The 23,348-nt window shown below is 44.4% G+C and overlaps 1 protein-coding gene across 2 annotated transcripts in view; it reads left to right on the plus strand.

The window, feature by feature from the left end:
* The window catches only part of RILPL1 (Rab interacting lysosomal protein like 1), a 35,970-nt gene that overhangs the window by 1,038 nt on the left and 11,584 nt on the right, over nucleotides 1-23,348 (plus strand). For both annotated transcript variants that reach the window (XM_083418336.1, XM_083418335.1), the window contains exons 2-6: nucleotides 4,363-4,513; nucleotides 10,609-10,727; nucleotides 11,250-11,468; nucleotides 18,918-19,093; nucleotides 20,585-20,677. In XM_083418336.1, coding sequence (XP_083274462.1) covers nucleotides 4,363-4,513; nucleotides 10,609-10,727; nucleotides 11,250-11,468; nucleotides 18,918-19,093; nucleotides 20,585-20,677 — 758 coding nt within the window. The remainder of the gene's footprint in view (nucleotides 1-4,362; nucleotides 4,514-10,608; nucleotides 10,728-11,249; nucleotides 11,469-18,917; nucleotides 19,094-20,584; nucleotides 20,678-23,348) is intronic.

A 23,348-nucleotide genomic window follows, 5' to 3' on the forward strand; every position in this document is an offset into this window, starting at 1 on the left:
GGGTGGAATCCGTGCAGAGCATTTGCTGACCCCAAAGGAAAAGGGGGAAAGTCGCCAATCCCCGAGGAAGCCTTTGAGAGCCCCTCCCTTCCCTGTAACTCTTTCCAAGAATGGGGTTTACTCCTAAAGAGGGGTGGATGAAATGTGGCCCCTCGGGCCTCTCTGTCAGGCCCCCAGAGCTCTCTCTAAACCACACACACACTCTGCCCCCAGGACCCTCAAAATATTTTTGCCTAGCTGGAAAGTGTCCTTTAACGCTGACAATGGCTTTTACTTACCGGGATGGTGGATAGAGAGGAGTGTGTGTAGAAACTAGCTTTCAGTGCTATACAAAGGCAACATATGTGGCCTTTCAAAAAGGTTGTCCAGAAGCAAATACTGTATGGACCTCAAGCTGAAAAAAGGTCTCCCTCTCCTGCTGTGGAATAATATGTCTGACATGAGGCGAGTCTCTGAACATGGGCAGAATGCCATTCAATCACCATTGACTAGCCACCCTGTTCATACAGTTGAGCATCATTCTACTGAAAGGTGGGATATAAATCTTTAAAACAACCAACCAAACATATCTGGATATCATTCAGGTTAAAAGCTTTCAGATCAACTTCTGCCTCAGAACCACTTAGCACATCATTGATTCATCAATAAATATTGCCTGGGTGGCTTACAAACAAAACTATGAAACACACAAGTATTATTTAAAATCAGCAATGAACAATAAAAATATACATATTGGAAATCCCTATTTGCATAGAGGCAGCATAAAACAATTTGCAGCCCAGATTTAAAATAAAAAGGGATTCACTTTGCCCAAATTTACTAGCCTGAGCCTATGCATGTTTACTCTAAAGTACCCAATGAGATTAACTCTTGCAGTTAAGTGGGGATATAGTTGCAGTCTTAGAAATTAAGGTGCTACTGGCACTCATTGAGGCAGAATTCCTATCCCACTTGATTCTAACCAGAAAAGAGGTCATTTGGTGGTGAAACAGATTCTTACTATTTTTATTAATTACATTTATATCCCACCTTTCTCTCGAGGAACTCTAGGCACATACCGGTATGTTTCTCCTCATTTTATCCTCACAATGACCTTGTCAGGAAGGACAGACTGAAAAATAGTGATGGGCCGAAGGTGAGCCTCATGGCTGAGTGGAGATTTAAACTTGGGTCTCCCCAGGCTTAGTTTAGCATTCTAAGCATCCATCAGCCTAGCTCTGTACTCTGCACTTGGCAAGAGGCACTCAAGTTGTTTTTCTTATGAGTCCTACTTTTTACTCTAGAGTTGCTCTAGAGTTGATCCCTGGCTTCAAATACAAGTTCTGGGGCTTTGAGGTTCTGCAAGCTGAGCTTGGACTATGTTAGAGCCCTAGGAAGAAGGAAAAAGAGATGGAAGAGATAAGAAAGGATATGGGATGGGAACTAGGGAGTATTAATTTATCCACTGTACCCATTCAGTTGTCCTGGAATTATTCTCTGAGTTGACATCAGCCTCTGATTTGGTTGTGCATTAAAGTGGTAAACGAGAGGCTAAAATAGAGTCACCAGCCACTAAAAAGATCACAGGCCTTTGACTCACTTCTCGCTCTCTCTGCCCAGAATAAATTGTGCAACAATAGCTGGGCTGTCAACTCTGGTGGATGGAGGTAACTGTTGCAGAGAGGTACTACGTAATTGTAATTCTCTGGAATTCATTGATTCCAAATATTGGGGTGTATAGCTTTGGGTAACAACAGCAGCCCCAGGATAATCTCAGAGCTGCCACCCTTCCAGGGAAATTTCTCATCCAGGTCACTTTCCATTCAATGAAAGATCAAAGAATGAGAGGATGGGGAACCCTAAGTCTTCTGGGTAATTATTTCATGCCAGCCCTGGAGAATTTATGGCCCTCCAGATGTTTTGGGGACTACAGTACCAAACACTGCTGATTATTGGCTGTGCTGGATGATGGGAGGTAGAGACCAACAGCATCTGGAAGGGGCACAGGTTCCCCACATCTGTTTTAAACAAAGCTTTGCCTGTAGTTAGCATGTGCTCTGTCTATAGGCCATATTTCATTGGGGCAATTATACCAGATCGTCCTTTATCCTCACAACAGACATGTAAGGTAGGTTAGGCTGAGAGTTGGTGCCTGGCCCAAGGCAGGGAGTGAGTGAAAACATCAATGAGTTATGTGAGTGTTAAATGTAAAACTACACATGCTCAGTTATTTTTGTTTATCAAGGTTGGCAAAATGTGTTTGCGTTTTGCTGAGAGTTTTGAAACTGCACATGATCAGAATATTTTTTCATAGCCCATCAAAGCTTATGCCACGATCCATTTGGAAGTCTTTAAGAACCCACATGACTTACTTTTATGGTACCTTATTTAATGCATTTGGTGGGGTGGGTGTCCTATTTTGGGAACTGCACCAGGCTTTCAATCTCAGAATGGAGAAGTGGCTGGGGAGGAGAGAAAGATGGCTCTCCCCAATCCACGGCCTGCTGGTGTCTTTCCTCATGGGCTTTGTTTGCTACTGGCACTGCAAAAAGTGCTTTAAAATTCCTTCCTGCTCAGCAGGTTTTAAAGCAATAACAGAAGAGGGGGTGGGAAGGGAAGGGAGCATGGCTAGAGGAGCAATAACTTAAGACCTCCTCCTGCGATAAAAGCTGGGGAGGGGGGTTATTGGTTCTTGTTTTTAATATGCATTTTGTGTTTTTGTCTTGTATTTGTATGCTGTAAACTGCCTTCATCTACGGATGAAGGGTGGTATACAAATTTAATTAATAATAATAATAATAATAATATAAGACGAAATGGGTTAAGGAAGGTGACAGTAATACAAACGTAAACCAGTAGCAAACCAACATTCTCTGATCATATTGCATTGTGGGAAAGCAGCTATATTAGGCTTGCCAAGTTTGGTTGCCAGCTTACCAGAAGATGGCATGTCTCTGTGCCTTAAAGAGCAGCGGAGATCTACCAACAGAGCTTTTTCATAGCAAAGAGGTAAACATCAATATCTGCTGGTGTCTATGTATCACGCTGCTTGGTAAAGCTTGCAGCCCTCAATATGTTGCTGGCCTGCTACTCTCATAATTCCTGAGCCATTCTGGCTGGGGTTGATGGGAGTTGGAGCTGGGCAACATCTGGAGAACCAGAAGTTCTCCACGCTGACTTCAGTCGCAGGAGCAAGAGCTGAGAAGAATGCTGGCAAACATATGTTCTCCCAAACCTTTCCTGAGGCCCCACCAAGAGTCTTTCTCTGGTTTTCTCCTTAACAAAGCACTCCACGCCTCCCTCTGGAGCTGGGATCTCAGCCTTGGTTGTCAGTTTACTCTGCAGGCGCAGACCAGGGTCTTTAGGAAATTGAAATAGCTCCATAGCTCAGCAGCAGAGCAGCTGCCTTGCAGGGAGAAGTTGCAAGTCCAGTTTCTGGCATCTCCATGTGGAAGTGCGAAAGACTCCTGTCTAAAACTGCAAAAGTCTGATACTAGTCAGTGCTGGTAGGGTATGGATAGCCTGTTGTTGGTCTACAGTTGGTCTATCACCATAGACCACTCTGGCCATTGGTCATGCTGGCTGGGGCTGATGGAGTCCAACAAGATCTGGAGCAACCTGCTACCCTCCAGACACTTTGGACTACAACTTCCATCATTCCTGACTGCTAGTCATACTGACTGTGGCTGATGGGAGCTGTAGTCCAAAACATCTGGAGGGCACTAGGTCAGGGGCGGCTGATCTGGAAGGACACAGCTTCCACCAGTTTAGTGAGCTAGATGGACCAGCAATCTGATCTGGCATAAGGCATCTAAGGTCCTATTGTGTTCCTTAAACTTTCATATTTATTTATTGCATTTATGCCTTATCTTTATTCTGTCGTGGAACTAAAGGCAATGTACATCAGAGCTTGGAGGTTGTGTCTTCAGCCATTGACCAAAGCCAGATCTGTTGAGCCTCAGGAAAATTTGCTGATTCACATGCCTCCAAGATCCTCCGTGTGAAAATAGGAATGTAGGAAGCAGGCTTATACCATTGGTCCATCAACCCTAGTATTGTCTACACCAAGGTGGAGAACCTGTGACCCTCCAGAGGATCTTGGTCTATAGCTTCCAACATTCCTCACTTTCAGCCCTGAAAACTGAGGCTGGTGGGAGTTGTAATCCAATAATATGGGTGGTGGTGGCTACACTGTCTGGAAGCATTTCTCCAGAGTTTTAGACAGGCAGTATTTGCCAGTCCTACCTGGACATGCATGGCTTTGAAACTGGAACCTTCTGCATGGAAAGATGCTATAACCAGCAAGATCTGGCCCTTCCATTGAACGGGAGACATTTGACCGTCCGGGACCTGAAAGTGATGGTATGCAATCTCACCCTCTAGGAGCTGGAGCTGGTGGAAGATGTTTGGCGAGGGGAAGCTCAAGATCTCCTCACCCAAATCGCCCAGCTTCAGGAAGAGAATAAGCAGCTGATGACCAACCTCTCCCACAAGGACGTCAACTTTTCGGAAGAAGAGTTCCAGAAGCATGAAGGCAAGTGGGGTAGCCAGAGATTCTCGATGACAGCATTGGGTTCATTTGACCTGAAACTCAGTAAGAAACTGTTTGGGAAAGTATAGGAGATGGCAGCAGTCAGACAAAAAGTACTGACATAAGTCTGTATGGAGCACATGGCTCCGGTTGTATGACAAGTTCACTGGCTTCCTTTTGGTTTCCTGGACCGGTTCAAATGCCTGGTTTTGACTTTCACCACCTTTAAACCAGAATGGGGGACCTGTGTCACTCCACATGGTACTGGACTGCAACTCCCATTAGCCCTGACCATTGGCTATTCTGGCTGGGGCTTATGGGCGCCACAACTGAAAAGGCCCTTCTTTTTTGCTCACCTGCTGAGCCTCAGCTGGCAGAGGATACTGTGCAGAACCTCAGGTGCACAGGAGCGAAGTACATGGGAAAATAATGGCTTTTGTTGCAGTTCCTTGTATATCATCTGCAATAACTATAGTAATTAAATGCACTCAGGCCAGATAGTCAATTATATGGGAGGGGAAACAAAGGGATTTGAGCTCTTGGCATGTGGGGCTAGTATTGGTCATGCAGACCCACTTAATTATACCAGGGAGGCTTGTAGCCCTCCAGATGTTGTTGGATTCTGACACTCCTTCATCCCACCCAGCATGATCAATAGTCCGGGATTATGGGAGTTTTAATCCAGCAACATCTGGAGAGCTGCAGGTTCCCCACCTCTGGTTTATAACAATTGCCTTTGTTGACTAGAGATTTGGGTGCTGTTGAGGAGGGAGAATTTTAAAAGAGCCTGCTGGATCAGACCAAAGGTCCATTGAGGTTCAACATCCTGCTCCCCCACAGTGCCCAGTCAAATTCTTAATTCAGAGAAGTCCACAATCAGGGCATGGAAGCAACAGCCCTCCTTTTCCTGGTGTGCCTCAGCAAGCACTATTCACTATTCACCAACCACAGAGATTCCATTGCATTGCTGAGAATTGATAGATTTGAGGAGGAGCGGCCCAAGTCCCTTTTTATTAGTTTGTTTACATTTCTATACCACCTTTCCACCAATTGGTGCTCTTGTTGTTGTTTTTTAATAAGATTTTTATTGGGTATTTTATACTTATAACAAGAAAGACAATAAAAAATAAACAAAAGAAAAAAAAGAGCAATACATAAATTCAACAAACAATACATCCACAATAGAAACTGAAATAAAAACAATACAACAATACAACATAAAAAAAGAAACAAAAGTAAAAACACACATCCAAATTTTATATCCACATCTTTCATTAGCTTATTTCCTCGACTTCCTCGCACCTCCCTTTTTTGTATTCTAGTTCAAGTTATCTAATTCAACAAATCCTTTCCCTCTTCTTCAATTTAATCTTTAATTTATCATAATACAATTTAATTTTCAATTTCCCAATTTAACGCATTAACACTTAATGTTCATATCATTCTTAATAACCCTTCTGCTAAAACCGTGTAACTTCATTCCAATATACTTCTAACATTCATTATTTTTACAGTATTTTTGTAAATATACTTTAAATTTTTTCCAATCTTCTTCCATCGACTCTTCTCCCTGGTCTCGGATTCTGCCGGTCATTTCTGCCATTTCCATGTAGTCCATCAGTTGCATCTGCCATTCTTCCCGAGTGGGTAGTTCTTGCGTCTTCCAGTACTTTGCGATGAGTATTCTTGCTGCTGTTGTGGCGTACATAAAAAAAGTTTCTAATTGGTGCTCTTGAAGCCTTGAAGGCAAGTGGTGCCACCAGCCTTTGTGGCCGCAAATTCTGTAAATCAGGACTGAGGAACTTGAAGCCTAACAACATCCAAAGGGCCCCAACTCCCATCTGTCCCTTAGTCAGCAGGGCTAATAGTTGGAAGCTGTAGTCCAACAACATTACAGGGTTGCACAGTTCCCAGTCCAGCCATAAATGAACTCTGTGTTGTGTAAAGTACAGCTTGTTTTTGCTGAGTGCTGTATCTACTGCCAGCCAAATTCACTGGGTGAAAATTATTATTATTTTTTAATCATTAATAGCTTTGAAAAATCAAAGTTTCCAGGATGATTCCAATATTAAATACTAGCAGCCTGATAGCCAGTGCTGCTCAGGAATTTTAAGAAACAACCCACCTCCCGCAGTTTTGAAATAAGTTGTTAAAATCAGTGAAGTTTTGAAAGGTTCAGTCTGCCCTCTTGATTCAAAGCAACGTCTAATCATATCCAAATATAAATGAAAACTTGCTTCTTGGTTTCAGGAACCCTCATGCAAAATTTGGTTATGATAAATTAAGGATGTCTCAACACACAGCAAGAGCCAAAACAAATTTCCGAAATATATTGTAGACGTGTGGGCTGAAACATGAAATGAGGGTGATGGCTCCTGTCTTACCTCCATGACATCCCTTGGTAAACAAATCCTAGACAAACCTGCAGAATCCTGTGCAGCTTGCCCTGGTGGAATTAGTCATGGTCTTTTGCGCGGCACCCACAGAACTGAGCTGCCAGCATCATGTTTCACATAAAACTATTTTTATATGAAAGAATCTTCTTGGGAAGCGGCGGCTGCAGCACCTGCTTTGTCAGGATCTAGGTCAGCAGAGGAGCAGAACAGAACTTCCACAGTAGCCACAGGTTGTCCCCTTACTCGCTCCCCTTGTTATTGCATCTCTCCTAGAGAAGAGCCTCTTTGCCCAGGTGGGGTGGAACCTGTACAGTGGTACCTCTGGTTATGAACTCAATTTGTTCTGGAGGTCCGTTCTCAACCTGAAAGTGTTCTTAACCTGAGGTACCACTTTAGGTAGTGGGGCCTCCCACTGCCGCTGCGCCGCTTGAGCGCGATTTCTGTTCTCATCCTGAAGCAAACTTCTTAACCACACCAGTGTGGTGTAGTGGTTGAGAGCGGTAGTCTCGTAATCTGGGGAACCGGGTTCGCGTCTCTGCTCCTCCACATGCAGCTGCTGGGTGACCTTGGGCCAGTCACACTTCTCTGAAGTCTCTCAGCCCCACTCACCTCACAGAGTGTTTGTTGTGGGGGAGGAAGGGAAAGGAGATTGGTAGCCGCTTTGAGACTCCTGAAGGGGAGTGAAAGACGGGATATCAAACCCAAACTCTTCTTCTTCTTCTTAACCTGAGGCACTATTTCTGTGTTAGCGGAGTCTGTAACCTGAAGTGTATGTAACCTGAGGTACCACTGTACTCCCCTCCCCCAGTGCTGTTGAATAACAAGTGCAACTGCATTTGGGGTACTGTGTACTGTTTGGGGCACCTCGCCTCACAAAGGGTATTGTTGGGAAAGGGTCAGAAAACAACCCCCAAAATGATTAAGGGGATGGAGAGACTCCCTCCGAGGAAAAGTTGTCGCATTTGGGATTTGGGGAAAAGGTGAGCAAGAGGCAGTGTGATAGAAGAGTATTAAATGATGCATGGCATGGAGAAAGTAGACAGGGAAGTTTCCCCTCCCTCTCTCAAAACACAAGAACTCATGGATATTCGGTGAAGCTGGATGTTGGAAGATTCAGGACAGAGAAAAGGAAGTCACACCGTGCATAGTTAAACTATGGAACTCCCTCCCACAGGAGGCAGTGATGGCCACCAGTGTGGACAGCTCCAAAAGAAATTAGGCAGATTTATGGATGGCAAGGCTATCAATGGCTGCTATAATAATGTAATAATAATTTATTATTTATACCCTGCCCATCTGGCTGGGTTTCCCCAGCCGCTCTGGGCAGCTTCACCCCGTCGGGGGATTTGAACAGCCAACCTTCTGATTGGCAAGTCCTAGGCTCTGGTTTAACCCACAGCACCATCCGCATCCCTGCAAATGTTGTACTCCACCACTAAAATATGGCTTTTCTCCATCTTAGGCTATTTTAAAAGAACTTGCAACTGATGCCTGAGTTTCCTTATTTCCTCTTTCCTCCCCACCCATTTCCTTTTGTGTCATGTCTTGTTAGATTAGGAAGCCTGAGGGCAGGGAATGTCTTGTTTCTTATTGAGCTGTAAGCTGGCCTGGACATAGTTTTTGTATGAAGATGTGAAAATTCAATCCATCTGTTACCAACCACGATTAGATAGGGAGTGAAATGAAAGGCTACCATTCTGCAGAGTCCACCTCACTCAGCTCGATGGGACTGGCTTCTGAATAAAAATGCATAGAAGCAGGCCACCGAGCTATAAGCGGTCCTACAGTACGCCCTTCTTTGGAAACAAGTTGTAAGCCTATGGTATTTACTGCTAAACAAATGAGTATAGGATCAGGGGCAGAGCAGCATTGATCACAATGCCATTCTGTACATCTGTGCTGAATCAACATTTAGAATTAATTAGGGTTACATACTAAATAGTATTTATTAGTTGCTTTAAATAAGTGTTTTAAAATGGCTTACAAATAAGTGTGTGTGTGTGAGAGAGAGAGAGAGAGAGCAAAGAACAATTTGAAGCAATCAGACCATAAAAGCAGTCTCTCCATCCCCTAACTACCACATATAGCCCCAAAAGGGATGTGTATACACTAAACATACCTACATACACACAATAATAATTATTGTAAGTAAAAAATTAATGCTCAGATGTGTGTGGGGAAAACATTTTAATCTAGTGCCAAGAATAAATGAGTAAATCCGATCAAAGCAAGCAGGTTTCTGATGTTTTCCTACGCAGCAAAATATGCAACCTTAGCAGAATTTAGCAGGAGCCACACCAGAAGCTTAGCAAGTAATGCAGCTTCCAGAATTGGAGAGGCCACTTGCCTTGAGGGCTCTGCATTACCACAGGTGCTTTCTGAGCATCCTTTTGATGTGGGGGGTGGAGTCACCTGCTTAGAGAATCCTTAAGGTCCACCACAGACTTCACACAGTAGAGCTGCAGAGAGGAAGAAACAATCTCAGTGGTGAGAATTATTTTTTTGTAGAGACATCCCTAGTTTGGGTTCAGGATATGATTTAGCTTGTTGCTTGGAAATTTTAGAAAGGTATTGGGAGTCTGATTATGCATATGCCCCCCTCCCCAACAGAAACCAAAATGGGAGGAACAAAATTAAGAAAATCTTGCAATGCAGAGAACTAAAAATAGAGATTTATTCTTAATGGTTGGAAGAATTAGGGGGGCACGCTTAAACTTATTTTTCTAAGCTTTAACACTTTTTAAAAACTAGGTTAGTCAGTTTGGAAGGCATCTACAAATCCCTGTAGTCGTTAATATTGGCTGAGAAGCAAATAAGCTTAGTAATGGAATAGAGGTACTGCTACACATGGGACCTGCAGGCAGATGTTGCAGTGCGGAGTGCTTCTGTTTCGGGTACCAACAGCTATGATAGTTTCCTACTCCATGCCATTCCCCCTCAAGAACATGAGAAAAGGCTGATGGACCAGACCAGTGGCCCATCTGGCCTTATATCTTGTTCTCACAATGGCCACCCAGATGCTTATGGGAAACTAGCAAGCAGGAGTCAGGCCCAAGAGCCCTCTCCCCTCCTGTGGTTTCCAGCAGCTGGAATTCAGAGGCATTGCGGTCTCTATGGAGGCAGAGTAGCCATGGCTAGTAGCCAAGATTTTTAAAGTCAAATTTAAAACTACTTAATTTTACTTAATGGTGGCTACTGAGTCTTTTACACTTTTTATGTGTTTAATATATTGTGATTGCCAATGTTTGATGGTTTTTCCTCTTATGGTTTTGTTGTCTAAAGGCTGAATGAGTAGTAGGTATGATGGGACTACAACTCCCATCATCCCTGACCTCCATGCTGCATGAGGCCGATGGGAGTTGTAGTCAATATCATCCGGAGGGCACGACATTGGCTATTCTCCAGATGCTGCTTGGCTACAGCTCACATCATCTCTCACCATTGACCAAAGTAGCTGAGGCTGATGAGAGTTAGTGTTCGTCAACATCTGGAGGGCCAAAGGTTTCTCATCCCTGCCCTATTGGATGGCCCTAACCTGATGAATTTCTGCCTGTCATGTAATTGATAAAAAGTGCAGGAGCCCTGCCAGGGGAAAAAAAATGTTTACCTTAGTTATGTATTTTCAACAACCAATTATGTTTACTTAACAGGAGCAGTATTGAAATTGGAGCCTCCTATCACTCTTTCTCTCTTTTTTTCCAGGAATGTCTGAAAGGGAGAGGCAAGTGATGAAAAAACTGAAGGAAGTAGTAGATAAACAAAGGGATGAAATCAGAGCAAAGGACCGTGAACTTGGTCTTAAAAATGAGGATGTAGAAGCTGTAAGTCTCTTTCATAAATGCCAAAGTACTGCCAAGTAACTTTTTTAAAGGCCCCAATATCTAAATCCATTTATTTTGATATGTAGCAAATTCACAGAGGCCAGCTTATCCCTATTAGTAGATAATGGTGCTCCTGTGTTCAAAAGGGATGGAGAAACTCAGCCCCAGGGGCAGAATGCGACCTCTTGAAGCCCATACATCATCTCCTCTGACCCAACCCCTTTACCAGCTCTGCACTGCACCCTTCCTGAACAGAGGACAGGGAGGGATGTGGAGTATTAAATTAAAGTAAAGCTAAAATTCTCAGTTTCCTGGCAAGAGGGATTGTTACACCACTCTGGAAATTGTAGCTCTGTGAAAGGAATAGGGGTCTGCTAACACGTCCCAGCACTCTTGACACTTCCCAAGGATTATTTGGGCGAAGCAACAACTGCTTAAAATAAATGATACTACTCTATATTGTATAGTGTAGATAATAATTGCAGCGGCTTATCAGTTCCCCTCCTTTCTTTTCTCTCACAGCTTCAGCAACAGCAAAACAGGTTAATGAAAATCAACCACGACCTTCGCCACAGAATCACGGTTGTGGAGGCTCAGGGAAAAGCTCTGATTGAGCAGAAAGTAGAGTTGGAGGCCTACCTGCAGACCAAGGAACAAGAGATGGGAGCCCTGAGGGCTGAGCTCGGAAAGCTCCGAGAAAAACTGCAGGGAGAGCCGAGTCAAAATGGAGAAGAAGTCCAGGTAAGCCCTGCTTCTGTTTCCATGAAATATATATAATATTATACAGTGCATATATAAACATAAGTATGATGTATTTAAGGGACGCGGGTGGCGCTGTGGGTTAAACCACAGAGCCTAGGACTTGCTGATCAGAAGGTTGGCGGTTCGAATCCCCATGACGGGGGGAGCTCCCGTTGCTCAGTCCCTGCTCCTGCCAACCTAGCAGTTCGAAAGCACGTCAAAGTGCAAGTAGATAAATAGGTACCGCTCTGGCGGGAAGGTAAACGGCGTTTCCGTGCGCTGCTCTGGTTTTCCAGAAGTGGCTTAGTCCTGCTGGCCACATGACCCGGAAGCTGTACACCGGCTCCCTCGGCCAGTAAAGTGAGATGAGCGCCGCAACCCCAGAGTCGGTCACGACTGGACCTAATGGTCAGGGGTCCCTTTACCTTTACCTTTATGATGTATTTGCATGTGTGTTGGTTTCATACCACTTCAATCGTCATGGTTTCCCTAATTGTTGGCATCTGTCTGTCTTGGGAGACAGTGGAGGGGAGGGCACCTTTGGGGGTGAAGTTAAACTGTTGGAAGGTGGCAGCATCCGCTGTGGCTGTAGAAACCAATACAGAAGACGCCTGTTTTGTTGCCGCTGGGGCAGATGAAGGCGTCTGGCTGTGCTGCTGCAGATGTACCACAATGTTTCTTCTCACCTTCATATAATGCGTAATTAAGCCTGCAATTACCCGGAGTAAATCCCTTTGAACTTGGGGAGTGGGGATGGCAGCTGAGCTCTGAGTAGGCAAGTAGGTGTGGCAAACTCACAGTGGATAGATGTATCCCCCAAAATCATACCCTGCGTATTTCCTAATGTCTATTGTTGGGGCCGGGTGGGGGACAGTGGCAAGGGCTATTGTCTGTATGGCTTCCTGGAGGCATTTTTTTTGCCACAGTGAGAAGCTGGCAACTGGGGGGTAGACCTTTTTATCTGATCCTGGAGGGCAGGGATGAAGAACCTGTGGCTCTCCAGATGTTGTTGGATTGCAGCTCCCATCAGCCCTGAGCAGCATGACCAGTGGTGAGGTATGATGGGATTTGTGGTCCAGCAACATCTGGAAAACTGCAGGTTTGGCAGGGCTGTAGTTGAAATAGTTTGAATTCTTAACATTTCACTTGAACGGCTAATTGATTTTATTTTGGAGCGGTGGATGAAATGCAGAAGCGACTCTGGGATCTATTTTAAGATTGTGTCCCATGAGCCAATATCATATCCAATGTTCCCCTCCCCCACCACCATTGCAGTGCAATTTTAGTTTCTTTAGTGCATGAGTCCATCTGAAACATTTGACCTGCTATGGAGATTGAGGACTATTGTCTGCCTCTCATGTTTATGGCCGAGGCTCAAAAGCTGAGGGTGAAGCAGAAGTAAATGCCATGAAGGGCTCCCAGTACTAATTCCTCAATGGATATTCAAATTGTGGGTGCAGAACAAATTTAAATATTAATGCATAATTCTGTTTGTGTTTTCATGTATGCAAATGTTTCTATTTACTTTCCTAACAAGGAAGTAGGCGATGTATAAGAATGAGTGCAAGGGAAGTTGTCAGCATAATAGTGAGGACTAGGAGCTTGGTATTTTAAAAGAAACAGCCCACATACATCTTTTTAAAAACTAAACAGAAGACTTCTTAAGGTATCATATGTAACACCAAGCACTGGATTCTGTGATATGTGAAGGATTCCTTGCTTAGACACAGCCTGTCCCCCTAATAACTCCGGAGGTTCATTATCTTATACCTGAGGGGAGCTTAGAATGTGAAACTTTTTTTTCAAAATAAAGTGGCTTTACAGAAAAAGTGACTTTGGAAGGAAATATTACATTGCTAACAGAGCTGGAGTGGTTGGTTACATGATTCTTTGACTAAAACCACACAGTGTACAGCAAAACTTTCCAAACTTTTCATGTTGGTGACACACTTTTTAGACATGCATCATTTTGAGACACAGTAATTCAGTTTTACTAGCTAAACTAACCCCTTATAAGAGCATTCACATGACACACCTACACACTGCAGCCGACACACTAATGTGTCTTGACACACACACCAGAAAGCTCTGGTGTACAGTATTTAAAATCTGGTACTAGGCATTAACTGCAACATCCTTTCTATTTTTATTATATTTTTAAAAGCTTTCTAACCCTCAAAGTTCCCGAGGTGAGTTTTAAAAATGTCACCAATCCCCACTAAAGTGAGGGAGCTGTAGGGCAAGCAGGATACTATAGTAGTTAGATGATTTAAAAATTGTGTTTACCGTATATCCTACCTGTTATCCAAGCAGCTTAAGATGGCGCACATGGTTCTTCCCCCTTCCTCTTTTAAGCCCCACAACAACCCTGTGAGGGAGGTTAGGCTGAGAGGCAGTGAGCGGCACAAGGGCATCCAATGAGCTTCATGGCTGAGTCAGGATTTGAACCTGGGTCCTGCTCTGTCCTGACACTCTAACCACTCTACCTTCCAGTGAAGGGTGGCCCATTAGGGTGAACTGCCTTCTTACTTACAACCAGTTCAGATTGTGGGCCTGATTGTCCACTTCCTCCTCCTCCACAATCTTAGTTCTGGTTTGGCCTACGCATCTGCTTTAAAAGTACTTGCTCTTTTTTATATACAGTGGTACCTCGGGTTACATACGCTTCAGGTTACAGACTCCGCTAACCCAGAAGTAGTGCTTCAGGTTAAGAACTTTGCTTCAGGATGAGAACAGAAATCGTGTTCCAGCGGTGCAGCGGCAGCGGGAGGCCCCATTAGCTAAAGTGGTGCTTCAGGTTAAGAACAGTTTCAGGTTAAGTACGGACCTCCAGAACGAATTAAGTACTTAACCCGAGGTACCACTGTACAATGGACGCTCGGGTTGCAAACATGATCCGTGCGGGATGCACGTTCGCAACCCACAGTGGCGCGTCTGCGCATGCACTGGTTGCAATTCGGCGCATCTGTGCATGCGCAAAGCATGATTTAGCGCTTTTGCGCATACGCAACCGCCGAAACCCGGAAGTAACCCGTTCCAGTACTTCTGGGTTTTGGCAGTCCGCAACCCAAAAAAACACAACCTGAAGCATCTGTAACCCAAGGGATGACTGTATTCCCAAGTACTCCTAGTCATGTGATAATACAAAGAGGGTTTTAAAAAAAAAAATTATCCCTGACTACTGCTTCATTCATTGTACTCTCTAGAACGGGGGTTGGCAAGGTTTACCTTGCCTGGGTTGGATCAGTCCCGCATAGCCCCCTCCGTGGGCCGGACAGTGAGCGCACGTGAGCGCCTGCAATTTCCAGCGTCTGTGAGAGTCTGCTCATGTTCAGGCGCAATTTCCGACGCCACAGAAACGAGGCGCCGCGCCGCGCTGGTTAGTGGCATGGCACGAGGACTTGCCAAGCGGGCAGCTCAGTTCTGGGGAGGCTCATGGCCGGTTAAATGGCCTCCGCGGGCCACAGGGTTGCCAATGCCTGTCTAGAAAATGTTCACATTCCAGTCATTCAATTAAATTTGCTGTTTGGCCAACAGGAAACCATCAACCATTTTGTCCCTTCGTGAGTATGCAGTCAGTATTAAATCTAGAATGATGCCATGAAACTGAGATATTCTCAAACTGGCAGCATTTTTGTGCTATGGGTTTATGAAAACAAAATAAAATGATGGATCACAGTTTTCAACCTCTCATGGAAGTGGTAAGGAAGATTATCCCTGCCCCAACTGCTACTTCTATATATTTTTTTACTTTACTTTCTTTGCCACAAGTGGCCTCATCCATGCCATTCATTAAATTTGTGTTGGTGCTGTAAACTTTAGAGCAGAGAAATCTGTTTTAGAGGGAGCCAGACCATTGGTCCATCTAGATCATGGCGGTCCAAATTTCCATACCAAGTGGGTTGCAAGAGTCCTTCGACACACAACCCGGACACCACATGCTGAATTAAATTTCCATTTCATAAATTAGTGTTTGCAGTATATTTAATATAATTTAATATACACTATTGAGGGACGTGGGTGGCTCTGTGGTCTAAACCACTGAGCCTTGGGCTTGCTGATCAATAGGTTGGCAGTTCAAATCCCTGTGACGGGGTGAGCTCCTGTTGCTCAGTCCCTGCTCCTGCCAACCTAGCAGTTCAAAAGCATGCCAAAAAGTGCAAGTAGATTAATAGGTACCTCTCCGGGGGGGAGGTAAACGGCGTTTCCGTGCACTGCTCTGGTTCGCCAGAAGCGGCTTAGTCACGCTGGCCACATGACCCGGAAAAACTTTCTGTGGAGCAGACAAACGCCGTCTCCCTCGGCCTGTAAAGCGAAATGAGTGCCGCAACCCCAGAGTCGTTTGTGACTGGACTTAACTGTCCGGGGTCCCTTTACCTTTAATATACACAATTAATATACTTAATTAAATATATATAGTTAAATATGCAACTAATAGATTTAATATTTTTAATTATTAAACAAATGTAATACACAGGCAGATGAATGCGCTTTTGTTAACGATCCATGACACAAAAAATAAAATGTTAAGGCTTCAAGATGGTTCATGAATGTTGCTAGGGGTTGTCAAGAAATGTCTCGTGGGCCAGACTACCCTGATCTAGGTCAGTGTTGTTTAGATTGCCCGCAATTCATCAGCATTTCAGGCAGGGCTCTCTGCAAGTCATACCTGGATATCTTGGGGGTTGAAACTAGGAGCATCTGCATGCAAATGAGAAACTTGAACTGCTGAGCTGTGCCTCTTTCCTGCAAATTAAGCAAAAAAAAAAACCCTAGCATTAATACAAATTCTCTGCACAGCTTGAGGGTTGCCAGCTTTACAAGTGGGCCTGAACTGTTTGTACTGTTTGTATTTATTTCAGAAGTTAAGAGAAGAGTAGCTAAATAAATGCCCTCTCAGACACTACGGTACTGCACTCCAGAGCCGGGTGCCTCAGGCAGTTGGCGTCTGAGTTGTCTGCTTCTAAATCTGGCTCTGTATATAGCTTTTAAAATAAAATACTTTACGCTGTGTGCCAAGGAAGAAGATATGGAAATAAATGTGAGATTTGTTTCCCAAAACAGAATGTGAACATGCAACTGATGTAAAAATTGGGGTTTGACTTTTGCTGCGCGACTCCCCATGGGACTCTGAGTCCCCTAAGTCCATGATCGGTCAGAGAAGAATGGATGGTGGCAGAATCCAGGGGAAAGGAAGGCAGACATTTATTTTTCTGTGGCAACAGAGTTTCCTCCCCTCCTTCCAAGGAGGGAGAGACCCTGAACAAAAGTGTGCAGGAAGCTTTAAAGACTTTTGACATTGCCCAACCCCCTTAGCCAAAGACCACCCCAAAATCATCATACATACATCATAGGAGGCGGGTCTACAGTAGAAATCCTGTCCGCCCGGATACCTGATAATAGTTGCTGATTGCATTGCCTGGGCAGCCTGGCCATTCTTTTGTGATGGTTAATACTTTAGTTCCTGAAGAATTTGTAAGCAAAAAGACAATGGGAAAGCTTTCCTCCTTTGTTTCCTTTACTTCAGAGCAATATTTGAGGTCACTGGGAGAGTCAAAATTGCTTCAGGATTGCTCTCCTATGCTATTTCAGACACATGGTTTATGTTATGTACTGAAGTTCTCACCCTGGGCCAGCTGGGGGATACTGTAGATAGTTCAGGTCCACATATGCAAATAAGGGATCGAAAGTGACGTTCAGTGATTGGATAGTTACAGAAAGTTGTTACAGTTACGTTGTACTGGAGCTCTATATAAGCAGGCTGGCTGAACCCTTCAGTTCAGTTCTGTTCTGACCTGTGAATAAACAAGAGCTGTTTGAAGAATTGCTGTGTCGTCTGATATGTTCACCCACAACTTAACAGGTTATATATTTACATATGTGTGCATTTATAAATATTAATTCTATATTTGAGACCGTAGAATTCTTATAACACAAGGAGATAATTTGAATCTCTCCCAAGCTGAGGAGTAGGGTGGGCAACCTTTTCTGTTTTCCTTGACAGATTGCAGGTTTTGGTTGTTGGCTTGGTGTTACAGATTGGTTTGTGTGTGCTAGGAATTGTTTAGGTGTATATGTGTTGTGCTGGCTTTTAGTATTTTAGGATTGTTGTGAAATGGATATTTTAAATGACCTGTGACTGCTATTCTGGGCTGGGATAGTTCAGTTGATGGAGTGTAAAACTGTTAATCTCAGAGTTGTGGGTTCAAGCCCCACGTTGGGCAAAATGATTCCTGCATTGCAGGGGTTTGAACTATATAACTCTTGTGGTCGCTTCCAACACTACAGTTCTATGAAAAGCGGATTATATAGTCTATACTTTCTGGGTACTGTATTTGCTTATCCAGCATATACCGTATTTTTTGCTCTATAAGATGCACCAGACCACAAGACGCACCTAGTTTTTGGAGGAGGAAAACAAGGGGAAAAAAGATTCTGAATCTCAGAAGCCAGAACAGCAAGAGGGATCGCTGCGCAGTGAAAGCAGCAATTCCTCTTGCTGTTCTGGCTTCTGGGATAGCTGCGCAGCCTGCATTCGCTCCATAAGACGCACACACATTTCTCCTTACTTTTTAGGAGGGAAAAAGTGAGGTCTTAGAGAGCAAAAAATATGGTAGTTTGTACTGCTTTATTTTAAATGCTTGGAGGTTTCGGTTGATTAAGCAATATATAAAAATTGTTAAATATGACATTTATTATGAATGATAAATATTAATAAATGCATAAATAAGTCATAATTAAGAATGTAAATTATTATTATCATCTGACTGGCTTTTTGTTCATTCAGATGGTGGGGAAGATTTGGCTTCTGTACCCAGTTTTCCACAGCCAGGCGCCAGGTCTGTTTGTGCACAGACCCTTAGAAGGAATGGTTGCTTTCTTCTGCTGTTCTGTAGTCTGTTGGTTTATGGCGATGTTGCCTCTTTTCTATCCTTAGAGCTGCTCCCAGCTTTCTCTGAGTATAATAGACCCTGGCAGAGAGATGACATTACCACACGCTCTCTAAGGCCAGTACCGTCAGCATTGGCGGTGTGGGCCAGCAGAGCCAGTGTGGTGTAGTGGTTAAGAGCGGTAGTCGCGTAATCTGGGGGAACCGGGTTCGCGTCTCCACTCCTCCACATGCAGCTGCTGGGTGACCTTGGGCCAGTCACACTTCTCTGAAGTCTCTCAGCCCCACTCACCTCACAGAGTGTTTGTTGTGGGGGAGGAAGGGAAAGGAGAACGTTAGCCGCTTTGAGACTCCTTAAAGGGAGTGAAAGGCGGGATATCAAATCCAAACTCTTCTTCTTCTTCTTCTTCTTCTTCTTCTTTTTCAGTCTTGGCTGTTTGTTTTTAAGATTAAACGCTTGCCCTAGGTTACTTATGAAAAAAATATGATGCCGTCAAAGCGAATTGTAAGTAAGACCCAAGCCGTGTATTAATGTAGGATTTTTTGTTTGTTCCTCGCAGGCCGAAGAACCAAACAATGATGAATACATCTCAGAATCTGAGAAGATAGCCATGGATTTGAAGGATCCCAACCGCCCAAGGTTTACTTTGCAAGAGCTGCGAGATGTTTTGCATGAGAGAAATGAACTGAAATCTAAAGTTTTTCTGCTGCAAGAGGAGCTTCTGTATTATAAGAGGTGCGCTGTTGCTTTCAGCTCCTTTCTAGTCTGATTCTATGTGGAAGCAGTTGGACTGAAGCTGGTTTGCTTTTCAGTGGGATCAGTCCTGTTGAGGCTGCAGTCGTCTGCTCAATTCCTCTGTATTTGTGTGTGTATTAGCACTGAACTTCAGTTGCAAGCCCACACTAGTTGGAAATGGAGTGGAGCCAGAATGGGGAGCTCTCTTGGGTGAGGCCACTTGGGGGTAACCTACAGCTCTCCACATGTTGCAAGACTGCAACTCCCCTTGTCCCTGACCATTAGGCATGCTGTCTGGAGCTGATAGGAGTTGGGGTCCAACCACATCTAGAGAACCACAAGTTTCGCATTCTTCAGAGGCCACTAGGTACACTTTTAAATGCACCGCTAGTCAAAAGGGCCAAGAATATTTCAAGCTATTTCCTCCAATTTCTTCTTCTTCTTCTTTTTCTCTCTGCTCCTTTTTCTTATGAAAATAAGGAAGAATGTTCAGGCAGTAATCCGTAAACCTACATTATACCAGGTCAGGCTGTTTGTTTCTTTAGCCCAGATGAGTCTACTCAAGAGCTTTCCAAACATTTTGTGTTGGTGACACACTTTTTAGACCTGCATCGTTCTGAGTGGGACGCGGGTGGCGCTGTGGGTTAAACCACAGAGCCTAGGACTTGCCAATCAGAAGGTTGGCGGTTCAAATCCCCGCGACGGGGTGAGCTCTCGTTGCTCGGTCCCTTCTCCTGCCAACCTAGCAGTTCGAAAGCACGTCAAAGTGCAAGTAGATAAATAGGTACCACTCCGGCGGGAAGGTAAACAGCGTTTCCGTGCGCTGCTCTGGTTCGCCAGAAGCGGCTTAGTCATGCTGGCCACATGACCCAGAAGCTGTACGCCGGCTCCCTCGGCCAATAAAGTGAGATGAGCGCTGCAACCCCAGAGTCAGTCCTTTACCTTTACCTATCGTTCTGAGACACAGTAATTCAGTTTTACTAGCTAAACTAACCCCTTATAAGAGCGTTCACATGACACTCCTACACACTACACACTAACATGTCGCAAAACAGTATAGAAAGTTCTGATCTACTCTGACTGGGAGTGGCTCTCTGGTGCAGCCTCTGAAAATGTGGTACCCTCCACATGTTTTGGAATAAAGCTTATATCGCCCCCATCCAACATTCCCACAATTTGGGAATCCCTTCTCTACACTGTATGGGGCCCCTTTTCTTCACACTTTTTCTCCACCTGTGCCGGAGGTATCCAAGCAGAGACTGGGCATCTGTCTGTCATGGATACGGTTGTGGCACCTGGCAATGAGCAGGCAGCTGGACAAGAGGACTGAGGCCCCTTTATTTATACACACAATTATATGCTCTGACAGAGGTATGCTTTCTCTCTCCTTTCCGTGTGTAGAGTGAGTGACTAATTTTTCCTAGGTGTAATGAGAGTATTTGGTATCTAACGTATACATTTCATATCTTTTCCTGTTCTTTTTTTTTAAAGTGATGAGGCTGATGAAGAAATGAGGACTCCCCAACCCACAACCATTATTCATTCAAAACCATCCACTCAGCAGGAATCTGGAATCAAACGACTGTAAGTACCCTCCTCTTCCCAAGGCTGCTTTAAACCAAGCATGGGGGGGAAGAAACTTGCTTTCCTGTGCTTCTTGGGGTCCCTGGGCTTTTAAAAATGCTCTAAGAAAGAATGGTGCTCAGTGTCCTTTGAATAATCTCCATAATGCCACAAAGCACCTCTTTTTGTTTATCTGTCTGATTCATTTTGACACAGTTTAAATACTGTTGCATGCCTCCCCGATCTCTGAGTACTGCGAGATTCCAGGGCTTCCAGGTGCTTACTCAGGGTTCGTGTTTCCTTTGGGAATGAGGCACAACCGAGACTGTGGTGCCCTGTCTGATGTATGGTTTATTTGCACATATTTAAGGGTCTTCCTCCATAAGTGCAGTAGATTCAAGAATAAACCAAAACTGCTCTCAGACTTTGCTCTGACTCTCCAGCTTGCTTCTTCTAGGTCACAGCACTGTCCCTTTCAGCTCTAAACTTAGGCTTTGTCCTTCAAAGTATCTCTGTGTTGAGGGAGTAGCCCCACCCACTTGCCTTATCACACTGAGCCCCCTTTCCTTTGTTGTCTTAATGGCCCATCACCCAGGCGATCACCTCAACACAGGAAGCCAGTTTGGCTTATGCTTGGCGGGGCCAGGGGGTGAGAAGGATCTCGCATTCTGCCTACTTGCTCCCCCATACCAAACTCATAGCAAAGCATTTTCCCCTGGGGTCAGTAGTAACAAATTGCTACCTTGGCTATTCCTAGCGTGAAGCTTTCTCTGAATATTTCCCCATGAGACCCAACTACAGATTTTTCTCACTGGTGAGCTACTTTTTAATATGCAGGAATTTGTTTTTTAATTGTGTGGTGGGTGGAGCAAGGAAGCATGTGATTTGCCCACCTGCCCAATCACCACATTGGTGTGTGAGCCACATTTAGGTGGCCCTAAACACTTGTTAGGGGTTTAATCTTGTTTTAAATGTATTCCTTGTTAGTGTTTTTAACCATTTTAAATTATTTTATGTGTAAATTGCCTCGAGACTGTGGTTTAGAAGCAAATAAAATTATATGTAATAATAATAATTATTAATAATGACCCTTCTGCAGCAAAGTCTGTAACCAAGCCTAAACTTGAAACAACTGCATATTGCCACCTGCTTACCTCTTGACTCCCCTTCTACCTGCTTCCTCTTTTTGTTTCCCCTGCATTGAAATTTAGACTATAAACTCCTTAAGGCAAGAGACCTCTCCTCTTGGACTCCGAAAAGCGCTATGTGCACCAATAGTGCTATGTAAATAATCAGCAGCACGCATTTTCTTAATGTGGGTGTCATCCCCTACGACGAGGATGGCAACCTTCTTGGACCAGGGTGGGGGCACATTTTGAATTTTGAGAGAGTTCTGGGGCGCCAGTCACAAAATGGTTGCCTTGTGATGGCAGGGCAATAACATGAAATTAGAGAACAAACATGGTGGAGCTTTCCCTGTAATTGTATTTTCATAAAAGGTATGACCTGTTGGATTTCTGTTTGCAAGATTATAGAGAAACAATAAAAGTGCATTAAGGGGGGGGGGCAGCAGCTTTTTAGGACCTCCGGGATTCTTATTTCCTCATGTCCAAACAGTGCACTTTTCCGTCACAGTTCCAACTTCACTCATTGGCTAAAAACACTGGCAGCCTTCTTCATTTCACAGAAATTACTCGGAAGGATGACTTCTTCATACCTTTCTTTCTAGGAGGTCTAGAGATGTACTTAAAAAGAAAGGAAGCCCAGAGTCCAGGGCCCTTGCCTTGGTGTGCCAGTGAAGCTCATGGCAGGCACGAGGCTGGCAACCCCTGCCCTACTGCAAGGGGGGGAAAGCTGTAGCCCTGCAGAATAGGGTTTGATTCCAACTTTTCACCTGCCAGCATGGATAAACAGTCAGAGATAATGGCCGTCCAGCGGCCCCTGGGGGGCCACGGCTTCCTCATTCCTGCCCTGCTGTTCCGTGTGCCAATAGAAGACAATGCCAGCATGCACTGGCACCAAATCTGTTGGTACTGTAGTGCAAAAAGAGTGAGTGCCAGGCAGTGCATACAGTTAGATGCCTGCCAAGCTCTCTTGGAAACCTCTGGACCAGGGGGTGGGCTTCCTGGAAAACACTGGTGCTGCTACCTCAGAAAATGGCCTTGCACCAAACTGCAGTAAGCATGTGGTGCTCCATTATGTCCTCAGCATAAATTCCCTTGAAGTTCTGTTTTCTTTTGTTTTTTTTCTCCTCTTGAGACTACGGAGAGGGGATTAAGCAGCAACGTGGGTGGGTCCAAAGTGGCAAACTGCATTTTGAATCTCTGTATGAGAGAGAGCTTTGTCCCAAATTTTTAGATGTGCCAAAAAAGAGCCCCCCTTTTTCCCCCATTAGCACTTGCATCCTAAACCGTATTTCCTCCAAAGTAAGTCCAATTGATTCTCCCAGCGTTAAACTCTCAAAAAAAAAGTGTGCTTAATTTCCAGTTTGTGATTCATTACTCATTTGTAGGTGAAAAGTTCCTTTCCTTAGTGTCAGAGGTCCAGCAGTGGAGAGCACTGGCAAAGAGGTGTTTTGAGGAGGGACGTCCCTCTCCACTCACTAGGCTACGTGAGATGCTAACACAGGATGGTGACTGTGTCACTGTCATGGACAAAAAAAATTAATGGAGGCAAAAACCAATTAGGAAAT

The sequence above is a fragment of the Podarcis tiliguerta genome (assembly GCF_965153285.1).
Source record: "Podarcis tiliguerta genome assembly, chromosome: 16".
Classification (NCBI taxonomy): domain Eukaryota; kingdom Metazoa; phylum Chordata; class Lepidosauria; order Squamata; family Lacertidae; genus Podarcis; species Podarcis tiliguerta.